Below are 14250 nucleotides of genomic sequence, written 5' to 3' on the forward strand. Positions count from 1 at the left end.
CTTAGAACTCATAATTAAAGATTTATTTATACACTGTCAATTTTTTGTATTTTCAATAACCAGTGGTAGTAACAGGCATTGCCCAGAGTTTTGAGGCGTCAAAGGAAAGACAAACTTGGTTTTAATAATATAACATACGACCATAATTATGAAATGCATAACTCGAACCCAGGGGCTAAAAGTCAACTCCTGCATCCCTAGAATCCATGTAACTATTTTTATAAAAATATGATATGTCTGAAATGTCACATCTCATACTAGTCATACTGCTTCAAATACACAAACATATTATATTCCATATACGGAACAGTTTACAAATCATTCAACTGATACATAATTCATAAAGCATACTTCATTGTTTTTATTTCATTCCTATCACTTATTTTCTTTTATCAAGTATGAAACGGCAATGTGCAAGGTTATGATTGGTTCAGGTTTATCAGTCCTATTACTTAAAACAAGGGGCGGGGCGTTGCTAGAAAATTCGGGCCCAGGAAGGTATATTAGATACAAACAAGGCCACAGCTACCTTATACGACGAGTTCGTAGTACCCCAAGATCCAGTAGGGAACCCTAAAACTAAGGTTGCTAAGACAATGTTTTTCAAAGGGGCGGTCGTGAGGGAAGGACAGGGGGGCGCAAGAAGATGGAGAATTAAGGATTGATTTCATTCTACACATACATTGTAAAAATATGTTTCGTATAAAGGGGGCTTAGCTAAAAATGCGTTGGGGGGAGCTTGGCATTGTAAAGTTTCGCAAATCCTGGCTTAAGAAATATTAAAGTCATCATATTATAAGGCCTCGACAAGCTTAGTAGCGGAATTGGATCCATAATCTATCCCTCTCCCTTCCCTCTTTTATTTACACCGTCTGGTGCCTAAAACCACTTTTCCATATCTTTAAGAAGTTAATGGCTATTTGGAACTCAGATACAACTGTATCACCCTAACGACGTATAAAAATCATATCATTGAAAAACGCTGCAATTTCACCAAAAACTCAGAAAATTGACTTATTTATTAAAGTTAATTTATTTTTTTTTATATTTTATTTTCTTTATATATTATATATAGGAACAAAAACCGAGACCGATAACCAATATATTGATGTCTCGGTTCGAATTTGTCGGTTCCGGTTCTAGCAGTTCAAGAACCGAAACCACTTGAACGGCTTGAGCGATAAGGCACAACCTTATTAATATATGATACACCTATATATAACACATAGGCTGAAAAGTCCCGGGCTTAAAAAAGAAAACAAGTGTTTTTTTTGTTCCAAATTTGATTTATTCATAAATATATTCTCTATCGATTAACAATATTTATAATATATAACATAGTATATATTTAACAATATTTTTTTTGCTACCACCTCATTTGGACGTTCACTGCGTTCTGCATCATTGGTGTCTCTAGGACCCCGTTTGAAGTCAACAAGCCAACGTTAGATTGTTCTTTCTAATAGAAAGGAGTCCCAATATACTTTTCAAGCCATTCCTTATCTTAAAGGATATTTTTTCCAAATCAAAAAGCAGTTTAAAATTTTTATTTAATCTATTGTTTTTGAAATAATAAAGCAAAATAACTTACAAACTAAATAACAGATTGTCATAAAATTTTGACAGTTGTATTTTGAAGGTTGGTACTAACAGAAAATGAGGTGAATTTAAAAAAAAAAAAACTTCATGTATGTGTAAAGCCCTGTACTTTTAAGCCCCTGTGCTACTACACAGCCGTAATTTCTACGGAGGAGGATTGAGATAGCAGTACTCCTCCTGGAGAAATTGTCTAAAAGGCCATCGGGGAGCAAACTGGGGCCTCGATGAAGATGATTTACAATTTATCCGTACATCTGGTATTGCTTTATCATGGTAGCTACTAGGACAATGTTGTTCTTAGCAATAGACAGTCGATTATGTGTTCTACAACATTGCGAAAAAATGACTTTTATTCACTCAAAATTTGCATAATAGAGATGAATAAATAATAAAGGTTGTCCTAGTATATACAAGGGATATTGTTGACACTTTTCAAAAAAATTACAAAACAATACTTAAAATATTTAATAATTTATTAAATCAAAAATTTCAAAAACTATTTGAAAGGTGTGGCTTCTAGCCTTGAATTCTACTCAAAGTAGACACCCACAGTGGTGATGACTTTGTCCAGCCTGGACCTGAGTCGGTTGGAGGTGCACTCAACCTGGTCCCTGGGCAATTTGTTGAAAATCCCGATGATGAGCTGCTTTAACTCGGGCACCGCTTTGCACAAGGTTCGGTTGGTGTCCCGTTCAACTGCGCCCTACCGGTAAAAGTCACAGAGATTGCAGTCGGGACTGTTGGGAGGATAGATGTAGTGGCTGGTGTAGTCCACGAAGTTCTTGAACAGCTACATCTAAGATTTGTGGGCTTTAAAAAAATAATAACAAAAATCCCTGATGGCCACTGTGTTCCTCGCCATGCAAGCACTTTTCATGATGTCACAGTCCTTAAAATTCTTTAACCCCTAAAAAACATTTTTAATCCTTCATGTAAATAATGGAATTTTTTCAATGAGTAGTGATTGTGTTTGATAACGTTAGTACCTCTAAATAAGTAATCACAAAATTACTCTGCAATTTGATCCAGAAGTTCGGTGGAGAATAAATAATTATTCAATATAATTATGCTCTGAATACATGTTCCCATTTAGATTCCAGATTGTTACAAATATTACTGATTGTACTCGTATTACAAGGATATTATCGAACAAATTTCTAAATCTGAGAGAGTTGGATTTGCCCAAATAATAATTATTGTAGCAAGATTGGACTAAAACCTAGAGTTTTTCATCTTTATAGGCAAAAAACATATTAAGTGGAGAAAAAAAATAGGTTTAAAATTTTATACTGTGCTAAGTTTAACTTTTAACTTTTTTAACGAGAATAACAATGGAAGGGGATTTTTGTAGAGAAAAATTATTGTTTTATTCTTCTCGCGTTCAACAAAAATCCCATTCCTATTCATTGTTATTCTATTATTATTATTTATTTTTATTTTTTGATCGAGGTTGCGTTAATGGGTGAACATAACTTAGGTTCATGTTTTATTTTTTTGTTTGTTTTTTCATTACTATTTCAATTATCTTGTCGCTTCTTTTTTAGTCATAAGCTAAAAGATAAAAATAAAATTTATTCAGTTCCTATACCTTTGGTCACAGTTTAATTCAAAGTTTGAAATCTTGTAGATACAAACACAAAATCATGACGTCTCCTTTACAGTCAATAGTTACTGTTAATAATTTCAATCTTGAAATTGAATTATAATAAATTGACTTATTCAAACTGTATTACAAGTACGTAATATTTTTGTCAGAGAAGTGATCTTAACAAAAAAATGCTTACAGGTCGAACCCAAACAATAATTTTCTTCTTAAAAATAAATTTAGAGCCATTCAACGGCAATTATACACTATGCTAGAGTATTTTTGACCTCCCACTAAAAACACCATTCATGATTTTTATTTAAGCCATAAAACACAAAAATGACCATTAAAACCTTCATCCACAATTGGGTTGGCCTTTCAGGCCTTAATTAAGAAATCCCTCTTTTAGAGTATAGCTTCGTTTCAAAACCATATTTCGAAGTGCGATAACAATATAAATAAAATGAAAGTTAAAATTAATTGATGAAAACATTGCAGCATATCAAAAATTAATCATGTATTAGGTTATATTGATTGCAATTCCTAAAAAAATTGTCTAATCATATAAAAATCAAGTAAAATGAAGGATCTTATTTGGAAGCTAATATTTTGGGTATGTATTTTTTTTAATTGCATTATTATATTATAGAACTAAAGAATAAACCTTACATTACAATTACAAAAATTGCCTTCAAAGAAGGTTCGATACTTATTGATTTTTTTGGGTTAAATTATAACTTTCTTATAAAATATTTTGTAAAAAAGTAAAGTAAGGTTGCGTTACAAAAATGTTCCGAAATCAAATATAATTAAATTGATTATGTATTTGACGAGAATTTGCAATAAGTAATTAATATTTTAGAGGCAAGGAGATTAACCTTAATTTAAATATATTCCATATCCAATGTAATTGATTATTATTTATTCGAAATTTAATCATCAAATTGACTTATTTATATTTAATTTTGGAACCTTTCAGGCACCTTTTTTTTATTGAGTATTTATTAAATATTTCAAAAGAAAATTAAAAGTTGAAATAAAAAAATCTATCCAAATCGAACTAGGTATGAAAATTACCTATGTAAAATTTCATTTTTTTGGCATGTCATCTTTAGTTAGGACATTCACTAAATAAAGAATTTTTGACTCTTTTCATAATTTGATCAAGATGTGCAAACTAAAGATGAACACTTAGGACAGTACAATTTTGCATTGGTCATTTTCATATCATATGACAACTTCTCCACACAACCTGTAATCAAAATTTGAAAAAAGTTGAAAATCAAACCGCTCTATAGCATAGCCATTTATAGATTAATGCATGACATCCTCAGCGCTCTTTATTGGACAAAAAGTATTCTAAAGAAAAATATAAAAAGCTAAATGAACACAAATCAAATATTTTTTCCGTTAATTGTTCAATTTTTTCGCATTCTGGCTCTCTCAAAAAAAAAAAGCATAAATAGCCCACATTTTCATCTGAATATCAAAACTTGCTTTATATTAATAAGAAGTTTTGTAGTTTTTGACTTTGAAATGACAAAAAAAAAACTTGTTATCACACTTGGAATCAAAAACAATGGAACAAGTCAGTCTGAAATTTAGCAAGTATACATATAAAACAACCAAGTGTGTTCGTATGATATTTTTTTGGGCATCCATGGTCATTAAGAGGCTATTTTTGACCAAAATAAAACCTCTTTTTCTCCTTCTCTCTGTCTCTCCCCTCATCTGTTCTCCCTCTGTCTCTTTGCTTCTACCACCATTCTTTGTTTGTATCCACCTCTGTTCAACCCTACAACACAGGCACCCTCTGCCAGTAATCTATAAGAACAAGTTTTTTAAAATAGGTCTAGCAATGAAAAAACGACAAAACATTTTCTTCTCTTTATCTTAATTGATGTATGAATTATGATCATTGATCAGTTATATCATCATTTTTTACTCATTACCAAGACAGACGGGCCAGGTAGAAGTATTCAGCTTTCAAAATCTATATTTTGTAGACTTGGTCAATAGTATTGTAATTTTTTCGTCATGAATAAATTAATTGACTTACCAAATTGTGTCAATTGAAATAAAATATATGTATATATTTATTTAGTTTTTCCTCAGTAGAAAAGGTTTTTAGAACATTCCATTATTTATTTTTAAAATCACGTAGCCACTCTAATATAACCTATGGATGACTAATTCATTATTATTGATTTTTATTCGATTATTTAAAAAAAAAAAAAGTAATTCATTTGTAGATCAATAAAAGTCGATTTTAAGGAATGGAGTAAGAAAGTTAAGATTCTGAAATTATTAAACTTGGATTTTTGCTTTTATTAGTTTAAAATTTTTGGGTTTTCTTTATTTGTAATTTTATTTTCATTTTAAGTCGATTTTCAACTTGTGCTATTTCTCCCACATAGGATAGAACATTTCATGAATTTATTAAAGTCCCTCGAAAATTCATGATCTGGGGAAAAGAGGACGGTTGCTCCACGTTCATAATTTAATATAAACAATTCTACAATGTTTTTATGAAATCATTAAAATTTGGCCTTATCTAGAATGTTTATCGACACAAAAATATTTTGCGTTAGGAAATTTTTGTAAAAACATAGGATTACATAATGTTGTCTCAGATAAAATATTAAACTATATTTGCTAATTGTATTTTTCAGATTTTGATAGACTTAAGATGTCATCGAAAAACCACAATAATAATTTTCTTAATATTTTATTTAATGACATTTTTTAAAGAAAATAACGTTATATTTTATTATTAAGCTGTCGTTTTTCAGATATGGCACGGTGTTACCTCCCTAATACAAAAGTATATAGTATATTTTGTTGTAAGCTGTTGATGTTTCCGCTATTTTTCTTCAATCAATATTCTGAACATTGATTGGTTGAATTAAAATTAGCTATTGTTAATTTGGGAATTGCGAACAATTCCCAACTATAATTGAATAATAGCTCCATAGTTGGGAATAATTCCGTCTTTATTTACTGATTATGGGCTTTTTTTTTTTTTTTTTTCAGATGAAAGGTTGCGCGTTACAATATAGTTAACGATAAGAAGGCTAAGCCTTCTTATGGTCTTTTTAAAAGTTGCTCGATATTTTTTATGAAGTTTCTTTTTTAGAAAATATTAGATTAAATTTTTTGTCACATGTTGCGTATGACGTCATTTATGCCATTTAAGTGCGTTGTTTATAGTTAGTGGTTTTAAGTTGACACCCATAGTTCTCTAACAAAGATAGATGGTTTAAACTATAAAGCTTTTGGTGTGGTTTTAGGACCCCCATCATGTAGAACATGTAGTTTCAAAAAATGTTGCGCTCTCTCGCAACCTACATTTAGATTTAATTCATATGGTTATTAATCATTAACTTACTTATCATCAATTATAATGATAAATGCCAACATAATCATTTGTGATTAACTAAATAATGAGTAAAAAATCTTATTCAATCAAAAAATTTTCAATGAATGTTCATGTAAATACTTATAACATGTAATATGTACCTACATATTATTTATGTATATTAATATTAGTATATATATATATATATATATCTTTATTATAAACTTCCCAATGCTTTTTGACAAGGAATATGCTGATTCTAGCTGGAGGAGGAATAAAGGAGGAGTTGTCATTATTTATGACTGAGCATTAGTAATTAGTAATTATCGTGATTTTATGTATGAACCAAGCTTCACTCCTTTTCTTTTTAGCTCTTCTCTCGATTAGCTCTTTCTTTTCTTTTACTTTTCCTCTCTTTTTCTCCTAGCTGCGCTTTAGCTTCTGCCCGGCTGTACCTGGTTCGTTTATGAAGTTGAGAGAGACAGACAAGAAGAAAAAGAGAGACATACACTTAGAAGTAAAATACCCTGGGTCATAGGATTCCTATTGAATTTTTAGTTGTGAATTACATTTCGAGTTCAAAACCATCTCATTATTCACAATGATCAAGTTTGTTATGATTCAGAACCGGGCAGGAAAGACCCGCCTTGCAAAATGGTACATGAACTTTGACGATGACGAGAAACAGAAGCTTATCGAGGAGGTTCACGCCTGTGTTACAGTCCGAGATGCCAAACATACCAATTTCGTGGAGTTCCGTCATTATAAGATTGTGTATAGACGCTATGCAGGTCTTTACTTTTGCATATGTGTGGATGTGAACGACAATAATCTCTATTATCTGGAAGCAATTCATAACTTTGTGGAGGTTCTCAATGAGTATTTCCACAATGTCTGTGAGTTAGATTTGGTATTCAATTTTTATAAAGTCTATACAGTCGTGGATGAAATGTTTCTTGCTGGGGAAATACGGGAAACGAGTCAGACGAAAGTTCTCAAGCAGCTAACGATGCTGAATTCCCTCGAATAGGAGGAAATATGAAGGAGAGTGCCGCAATCAAAGTGAATAACATCCATTTGGGACTTAAATCTAAACTTTTCAACGAATGTGAAACGCATATATTGGATCATTTACTCAAATGAAATGCTACTTTTCTTTAAAGTCCATCAGGGGCTTCAGTTATATTGAAGATAAAGTTCCTGATCCGCCATTTACTTACAACTTATGCATACATATACTTATTCCACTGTTCATTAAAATGCTCTGCTTTAACGTTTATTTAGGGAAAAAACAACTTATTAATATGTTCGATTATTGTTTGGAAGGTGCATTCATGTTCATGTAATTCCTTCTTCTCGTGTTGATAAAGATATCAGATAATAATTAGTCGAATATCGTTTGTTGAGATTTTATTTATTTTTTATAATATATATATATATATCTATTTAATGTTTTTTTTAAAGATCCCTGAGTATATGACGTATGGAAATTATTTGAATAAGACGTTAAATAAAAAGTCATCATTAGCTTTTTTGTTTAATTCATTATTCTTTTTTTTTTAAATTATATGTTTCTTAATATCATTATTTCTATATGGATTACTTCAAACCCTTCCCTCCCCCGTTATTTCTCTAAGGTGTGTATCCGCCCAGAAACCGAAATATCCCTGTAAAATCATTTTTTCTTCACCTTCCATGTAATATCTTAAATTGTTATTATACACTTCTTCTAGCCTATTATCTAGAATTACCGATATTTGAAAGAATGTTTGTTATAATGTCGTATTATTTATCTACTCCAACGATGAATATGAAAATTATAGATGGAAAGGGTATGGAAGAAGTTTTATTCTTAATAGAAAGTGCTTATGTTTGATATTTATCTAAAAATAATATATTCTCTAAAGTCTACAAGATAAATTCTTTTCTCCATCTACTATTTTAGATTACGAATTCACAGGTGTAAGATATCTTGGCGAAAAAGTATTCAATTTATTAACTAATGGTTGTAGGTAAAAATCTACGATAAATAAAGTTTTGTATTGCTAAAATGTCAATTCCAATATTAGGTTGGCTAAACACACCCTTGATAAGTACTCCCATTAGGATTAGAAGGTAAATAAAGGTGGATTAAATATATCCATAGTAATTAGAAGCAAATAAATGCAGACTATACACTATTTTGAATTCACTTCTATCGTTATAAAAATAATATTCATTTTTTTTTAAATACGAACTGTTTTTTATGTGTTACACTTCTGACAAAATTGTTGTCAAATTTGTCGAAAAAATAACGTTTTTTTGTCACAATTTGAAATAAATAATCGTCTTTCTAAAATATATGACTAAAATTTTTTTTTGTCGAATATTAACATCTCCCCCTCTAAAGAAAAATCCTAGTAACGGTCCTGTTTTTAGGAGGTCAATACAACACATTAGTACTATCGATTATTAGTTTAAAAAAGCTACGAAAATAGGTATGTGATATGCAGGTACTGTTTAAAGTACATCGCTAAAATGAGTGTATGTATTTTTATGATAGAGTAGATAATTATAGTCTGGAAATGATTCGGTTAAATTCTATAATATTATCAAATTTTTGTTTGTTGTTTTTTTTTTCACTCCCTGGGATATTTCATAATTCATACTTTAAACAAAACATAGTAAGTGCAATTTAGGTTTGACATCGATAATTAGGGGTAGGGAGGGATAACCGATGATTACTTCTTTTGTATCCTTACTTAAAATTAATTAATTATAATTACTGTGGTACATACTTGGAAATAAGATATGTCTAAAATATTTGTGTAGTATAGTTTGGTACTACGGTTTCATTCTCTAGTCTGGTGAAGGAACCACGAACACGACTAAGACTCCCAATATTTAAAATGCAGAAGTAGTTTAGGTTATCAGGGGGGCACTCATTCATTAGTATCAAGAACTATCAACAGTGCAATAATTCCATCCATCATTACAACTTCCGGAAATTTTGATCGAATTATAACTATGTAGTTAAAAATGGGACTTTTCACACTTGGCGGCGTGATTTTTTTATTATTGATTTAGACTTTTAACTGAGTGGGAATTTAGGGCTTTTTTTAAAAAGTACCTTACAATAATCCTGAAACACCCCTGAAATAATATATAAATTTCGTAATTACTAGTATAATAATAGCGGTTTTAAAATGAGCTTTAGGTACTGAAGCCCCAAAAATATTGTAGGACCACAAAAAATGTTTAAAGAAATTGATGATATTAAGCATAATTTTTATGAATCAGAATGGCTTTAAAACTTTTATGATTTGTTTGGAGACATTCATTAATGTAATAAATAGAACCAGTCTAAAGGGACTGAGAGTTCACGTGTCAACATAGGAGTTGTAAATTTGAATTGAATTAGTTATTAATGTACGTGACCAACTTAAATTGAAAATATCAATTGTTTTCGGTGAATAATAACTAGTTCGATACAACTTAGGAAAATGCGATTTCTTCCTCTTATGTAGCTATTTAATTTAACGAATTTGCAATCTCTCTGCCCTCATAATTGTTAACACTCATCCTTGTCCTTTCCCGAGAAATAACAGGCTCTCATCTATTTCGACCAGTTGTAAATAGGGACTTATTTGAGATTACTAAAACATGTTTTAAAATATATAATGACATGTGTATAGGAATTTATGAACACTCTTCCAGATCTAATGTTAACGCTGGCTTATTTGCTTTATTCTAAACTTGTCTCAACTGCCTACTTATTTCTCACTAGTTACCACCTTTGGAACGTCACGAATTACATATTAAGAAATCTGGACAGAAGCAGAGTTATTCAATATAAAACTCTTCCAACAACATGCCTTTTCAACTACACATTCATCAGAAAGAGTATAGACTAGTCATACATTTATTAAAAAAAAACCATTGGAACCAAAAATTAATAGAACACATGTGATATAAATTTCTTATATTTATCAAAAAATAGTGGATAGAACAAGATTATTTGGCCATTTGCTGTTCGGTGTATTTGCCCTTATCTCCGTCAGTGGCAGCAGTACGTCCTTGAGAACGGCGATTCAAGATCTTCTTGCGATCCTTGTCCATCTTTAACTTAACAATGGAGATCTTTGAGGGGGTGGATACCAACATAAACGGTGGCACCATTAGCTTTTTCACGTTGGATACGCTCAATGTAAACGCAGAATTTCTTACGGTAGCATTGAACGATTTTACCGATTTGTTGACCCTTGTAGTGACCACGAAGGACCTGAACTTCATCGTCCTTACGCACGGGCATGGACCTAGAGAATATTGTGAAGGTTAGTAGAGATTCATACACAGATTGGATGACTGGAGAGGGAAAAGGTGATCAGAGAGGGCAAGAATAAACTCCATCAGGATTTTATCAGTTGGTTTAGCGTATAATTCATAGTTTATCATCACAATAAAGAAAAGAGCGGTAATAAAATGTATGTAACTCACTTGACATTGTACTTTTGTCTAAGCTCCTTGGAGAGAGGAGAAGACATGAGCCGTCGCCGAATGTGGGATGGAGCACTAAAATGCCTCTTACGTTGCTTCCTTCTGGAAGATGTCACGTTCTTGTTAAGCTTCATCCTAGGAGCAAATAAGAAAACATCACAGTTTTAGGTATCTCAGCCATAAGAGGCAGGGGATCGAGAAAGCAACAATGCATTTCTCGTCCGGTACAACTGCGACGTTAACATGTTAAAACAAGATCAACATGGACCAGAACGGAATAACCATCCGTTCTCTCACGGCAGATAGTCAAAAGCTAAGTCTATTTTCACATGTGAAGTATTTAACGAACACGACTCGGTACGATAAAGTAACACAAGATGAAAATTGACCAACTTGATTAAGAAAATTTTATTTACTCACGTTGTATCCTACTCGAAGTTCAAGAAGAAAAGGAAAGAAGAAGGAAAAGGAAGAAAGCATTACAATAAAATTAGCCGGAAAACAAGGTTTTTTATCAGAAGTACCAACTGCTAAAAAACATAGTCCATTAATCCTACAAAATATTATGGGGGGTAAAGCTTGAAAACAACAAATAGCCAATGAGTTCTAAAACTCATTGACATAGCCTTAATGAACAAAGGCTACATAATATAACTAGCATATACAGGTGTGCGCCTCTAAAACTGAACATTCCTTTAAATTTTACGCCATGCACATATTCGTGATTTTATTGAATTAAAACCGGTTTATACTTCGAGGCAAGGGTCTGGACTAGTTATAAACAAAACTCCAGCAAAATCTAAATAGCAACAGAGAAACAAAAGCCGATAATATGGAGAGACGTCGAGTCGCAATTTTGGAACTTTCCGCGCGGGGAAAAACTCCCACTGAAATTGCCAAGGTTCTAAACTGCAGCCGCACCACCGTTTACAGCGTGGTAGCTAAAGGGACTCCTGAGGCGATCAGAAGATCTAAGTCAAGGCCTCGAAGGTCGGACGAAATGGTTGCTGCCGTGAAAAAGTCTGTCGAGGACAAGAGAGGCAAGGTCACCGTCAGCGGCCTCTCCAGGGAGTTCAACGTCAGCAGAAGGACCATGGACCGGCTAGTTAAGAAAGATCTTGGCCTTAAGGTATACAAGAGAATCCCTCGTCAAGCCATCAAGCCAGTAGACAAGGAAAAAAGCCTTGCAAGGTCGAAGATTCTTCAAAACAAGCTTAAGAAAAAGCCAGCCGATGTCGACGTTTTATTCAGTGATGAGACGCCCTTCAGCCTAGGCGAGATGGTGGCCAACGACACCGGATTTTATCTGGCGGAGTCTCTCGGTGCCGGGGATGATGACGTGGTGCATGTGGGTAAGGAACGGCACTTCGCCAAGAAGTCATAAATGTGATCTCACCTCCTTGGAGGACCACGAGAGGCTTAACTCCGAGACGTACTGCCAATACTTAAAGGACAAAGTGTTCCCTTGGGCAAGGGCTACTTACAGGAACAGGTGGTGGTGGCAGCAGGACGGTGCCAGCTGCCACACTAGCAACTTTACCCAAGAGTTCCTTCAGATCGAGACTCCAGCCTCTTTGATCGGAATTCTTGGCCGCCTCAATCGCCTGATTGTTCGCCGCTTGACTTCGCAGTGTTTGTGTGTTTAAAGGGGGTGCTGTCGGGAGTCCAATACAAGTCCAAGGACCAGCTGAAGTCTGCCCTCAAGAATGCCTTAGCCAACCTCGACCAGAGCTTCATCGCCAAGTCATGCAGCAAGTTCCGGTCCAGGCTGGAGTTGCTAGTGGAGAACATGGGCGGCCATATTGAATAGACATGTGTCTAAGACTCTCATCTTTCATGTTAAATTAATTAATTCGTCGACTACTTAAAAAATTACAGAATTATTTAACTATTTTTAAAAATTTCAGTGTTCAGTTTTAGACGCGCACACATGTATATATTTATGATTTATTATGTTTCCATCCTGTGTTTTAAAGATCTTAGGGATATTTTTAATTATATCAGCAATGGAATGAATTTACTTGAAATCAGTCGAGGGGGAACTGAGAGGGGGGATAGCTGTCAATAAGTTTTCAAACAATAACCCTTCAAATGATTGTATTGAAATCACCAGGGTGGAAAATTGGGCAAAAATAAATATTATCCTTAATAGAGATGTCACACGTGGCCCAATCTTAAAATACTTCCCTCGTCCGTTACACATATTTCAATGGTTATATCACATTGAAAAAGGTTAAAGGTAATAAGCCCATTTAATAAATATATTGCTTATCTACTTGAAGGGCATCCATCCATTTCTTATAATTTTCACACGAGTAGTACCCTCGAGTGTGACTTGACACTAACTTGACTTGCAGTCTGCATAAATATTGAAAGACTCGGAACTTGACTTGAGAAAATATTGCAAATAAGAGAAGTGACTCATGTGTTTTCTCCCGTTCTAGGACAATTAGCCCCAAACATTTTTTGAAAGAAAATTTACTAAACGGACATTTCGCCGAAGGACTATTTGGGACAGTTGGCCAAAAAATGATATTAAATTTATTGATGTATACGATTGCATATTTTAATTCCATGTAAAAGTATCGTATGATAGGTATGATTCCTATGCTATATATGTAAATTACTGAGTGTTATTGAAGAAAAATATTTAATAAACATTATATAAGCACAACACAGTAGTGGTTCAATGTAAAATGATTGTGGCTAAAAGGTTGCTTATAAAATCGTCGTGTACATTATTATTGTGAGACAAAATTGTTGTGGCTATTATCGTGAAGCAACATCACTGTAAGCAATATAATCGAGAGTAATTTTATTGCAAGATATTATTATCTTCTGCAATTTTACTATATTCGGACGATAAAATTATTGAATGATGAAGAAATTTGCCTTGAACACCCCATATAATATGCCCAGTCCACAGGTGAAGCACTGGGCCCCAAACCAGTTTGAAATCCACCACCGCCGCGTTTCTAAACATTTATGATATTAATGATTATATAACCCACCCCGAACCACAAATTGTGCATGTCAACGGCTAGGCTCCGAGGTAGGTCGAATTCTATCGTCGTGTATTCTTTAAGCATCAAACAACCTTTTTAATATATGAGTTGGAAGAATAACAACTTCCCTCCAGTGTTAACTTCGTCCACCCTGACGAGACTAATTCATTTTGTCAACGAAACTTTTTTTTCATGACGAAAACGAGACTAAGATTAGGCAAAGACGA

The 14250-nt window shown here is 33.0% G+C and overlaps 2 protein-coding genes and 2 long non-coding RNA genes across 4 annotated transcripts; 3 read left to right on the forward strand and 1 right to left on the reverse strand.

Moving 5' to 3' along the window:
- The first annotated feature begins 7143 nt into the window (after window positions 1–7143).
- Window positions 7144–7572, forward strand: AP-2sigma (adaptor protein complex 2, sigma subunit). Its single transcript, XM_071890533.1, has one exon. It carries the CDS (start codon window positions 7144–7146, stop codon window positions 7570–7572), a length of 429 nt encoding a protein of 142 aa, XP_071746634.1.
- An 849-nt stretch (window positions 7573–8421) lies between these two features.
- LOC139906264 (uncharacterized) lies at window positions 8422–8767 on the forward strand. The gene is made up of 2 exons (XR_011781644.1): window positions 8422–8554; window positions 8612–8767. It is a non-coding gene; the product is annotated as an uncharacterized lncRNA (long non-coding RNA).
- A 1721-nt stretch (window positions 8768–10488) lies between these two features.
- Window positions 10489–11576, reverse strand: RpL26 (ribosomal protein L26). The gene is given in 4 exon segments (XM_040717739.2): window positions 10489–10670; window positions 10672–10837; window positions 11019–11153; window positions 11439–11576. Coding segments are annotated over 3 exon segments (435 nt in total). The 5' UTR covers window position 11153; window positions 11439–11576; the 3' UTR covers window positions 10489–10535.
- Window positions 11572–13692, forward strand: LOC121122714 (uncharacterized). The gene is made up of 2 exons (XR_005865842.2): window positions 11572–13257; window positions 13463–13692. It is a non-coding gene; the product is annotated as an uncharacterized lncRNA (long non-coding RNA).
- The last annotated feature ends 558 nt before the right edge of the window (window positions 13693–14250 follow it).

The sequence above is a fragment of the Lepeophtheirus salmonis genome, chromosome 8 (genome assembly GCF_016086655.4).
Source record: "Lepeophtheirus salmonis chromosome 8, UVic_Lsal_1.4, whole genome shotgun sequence".
In the NCBI taxonomy this organism is placed as follows: Eukaryota; Metazoa; Arthropoda; class Copepoda; order Siphonostomatoida; family Caligidae; genus Lepeophtheirus; species Lepeophtheirus salmonis.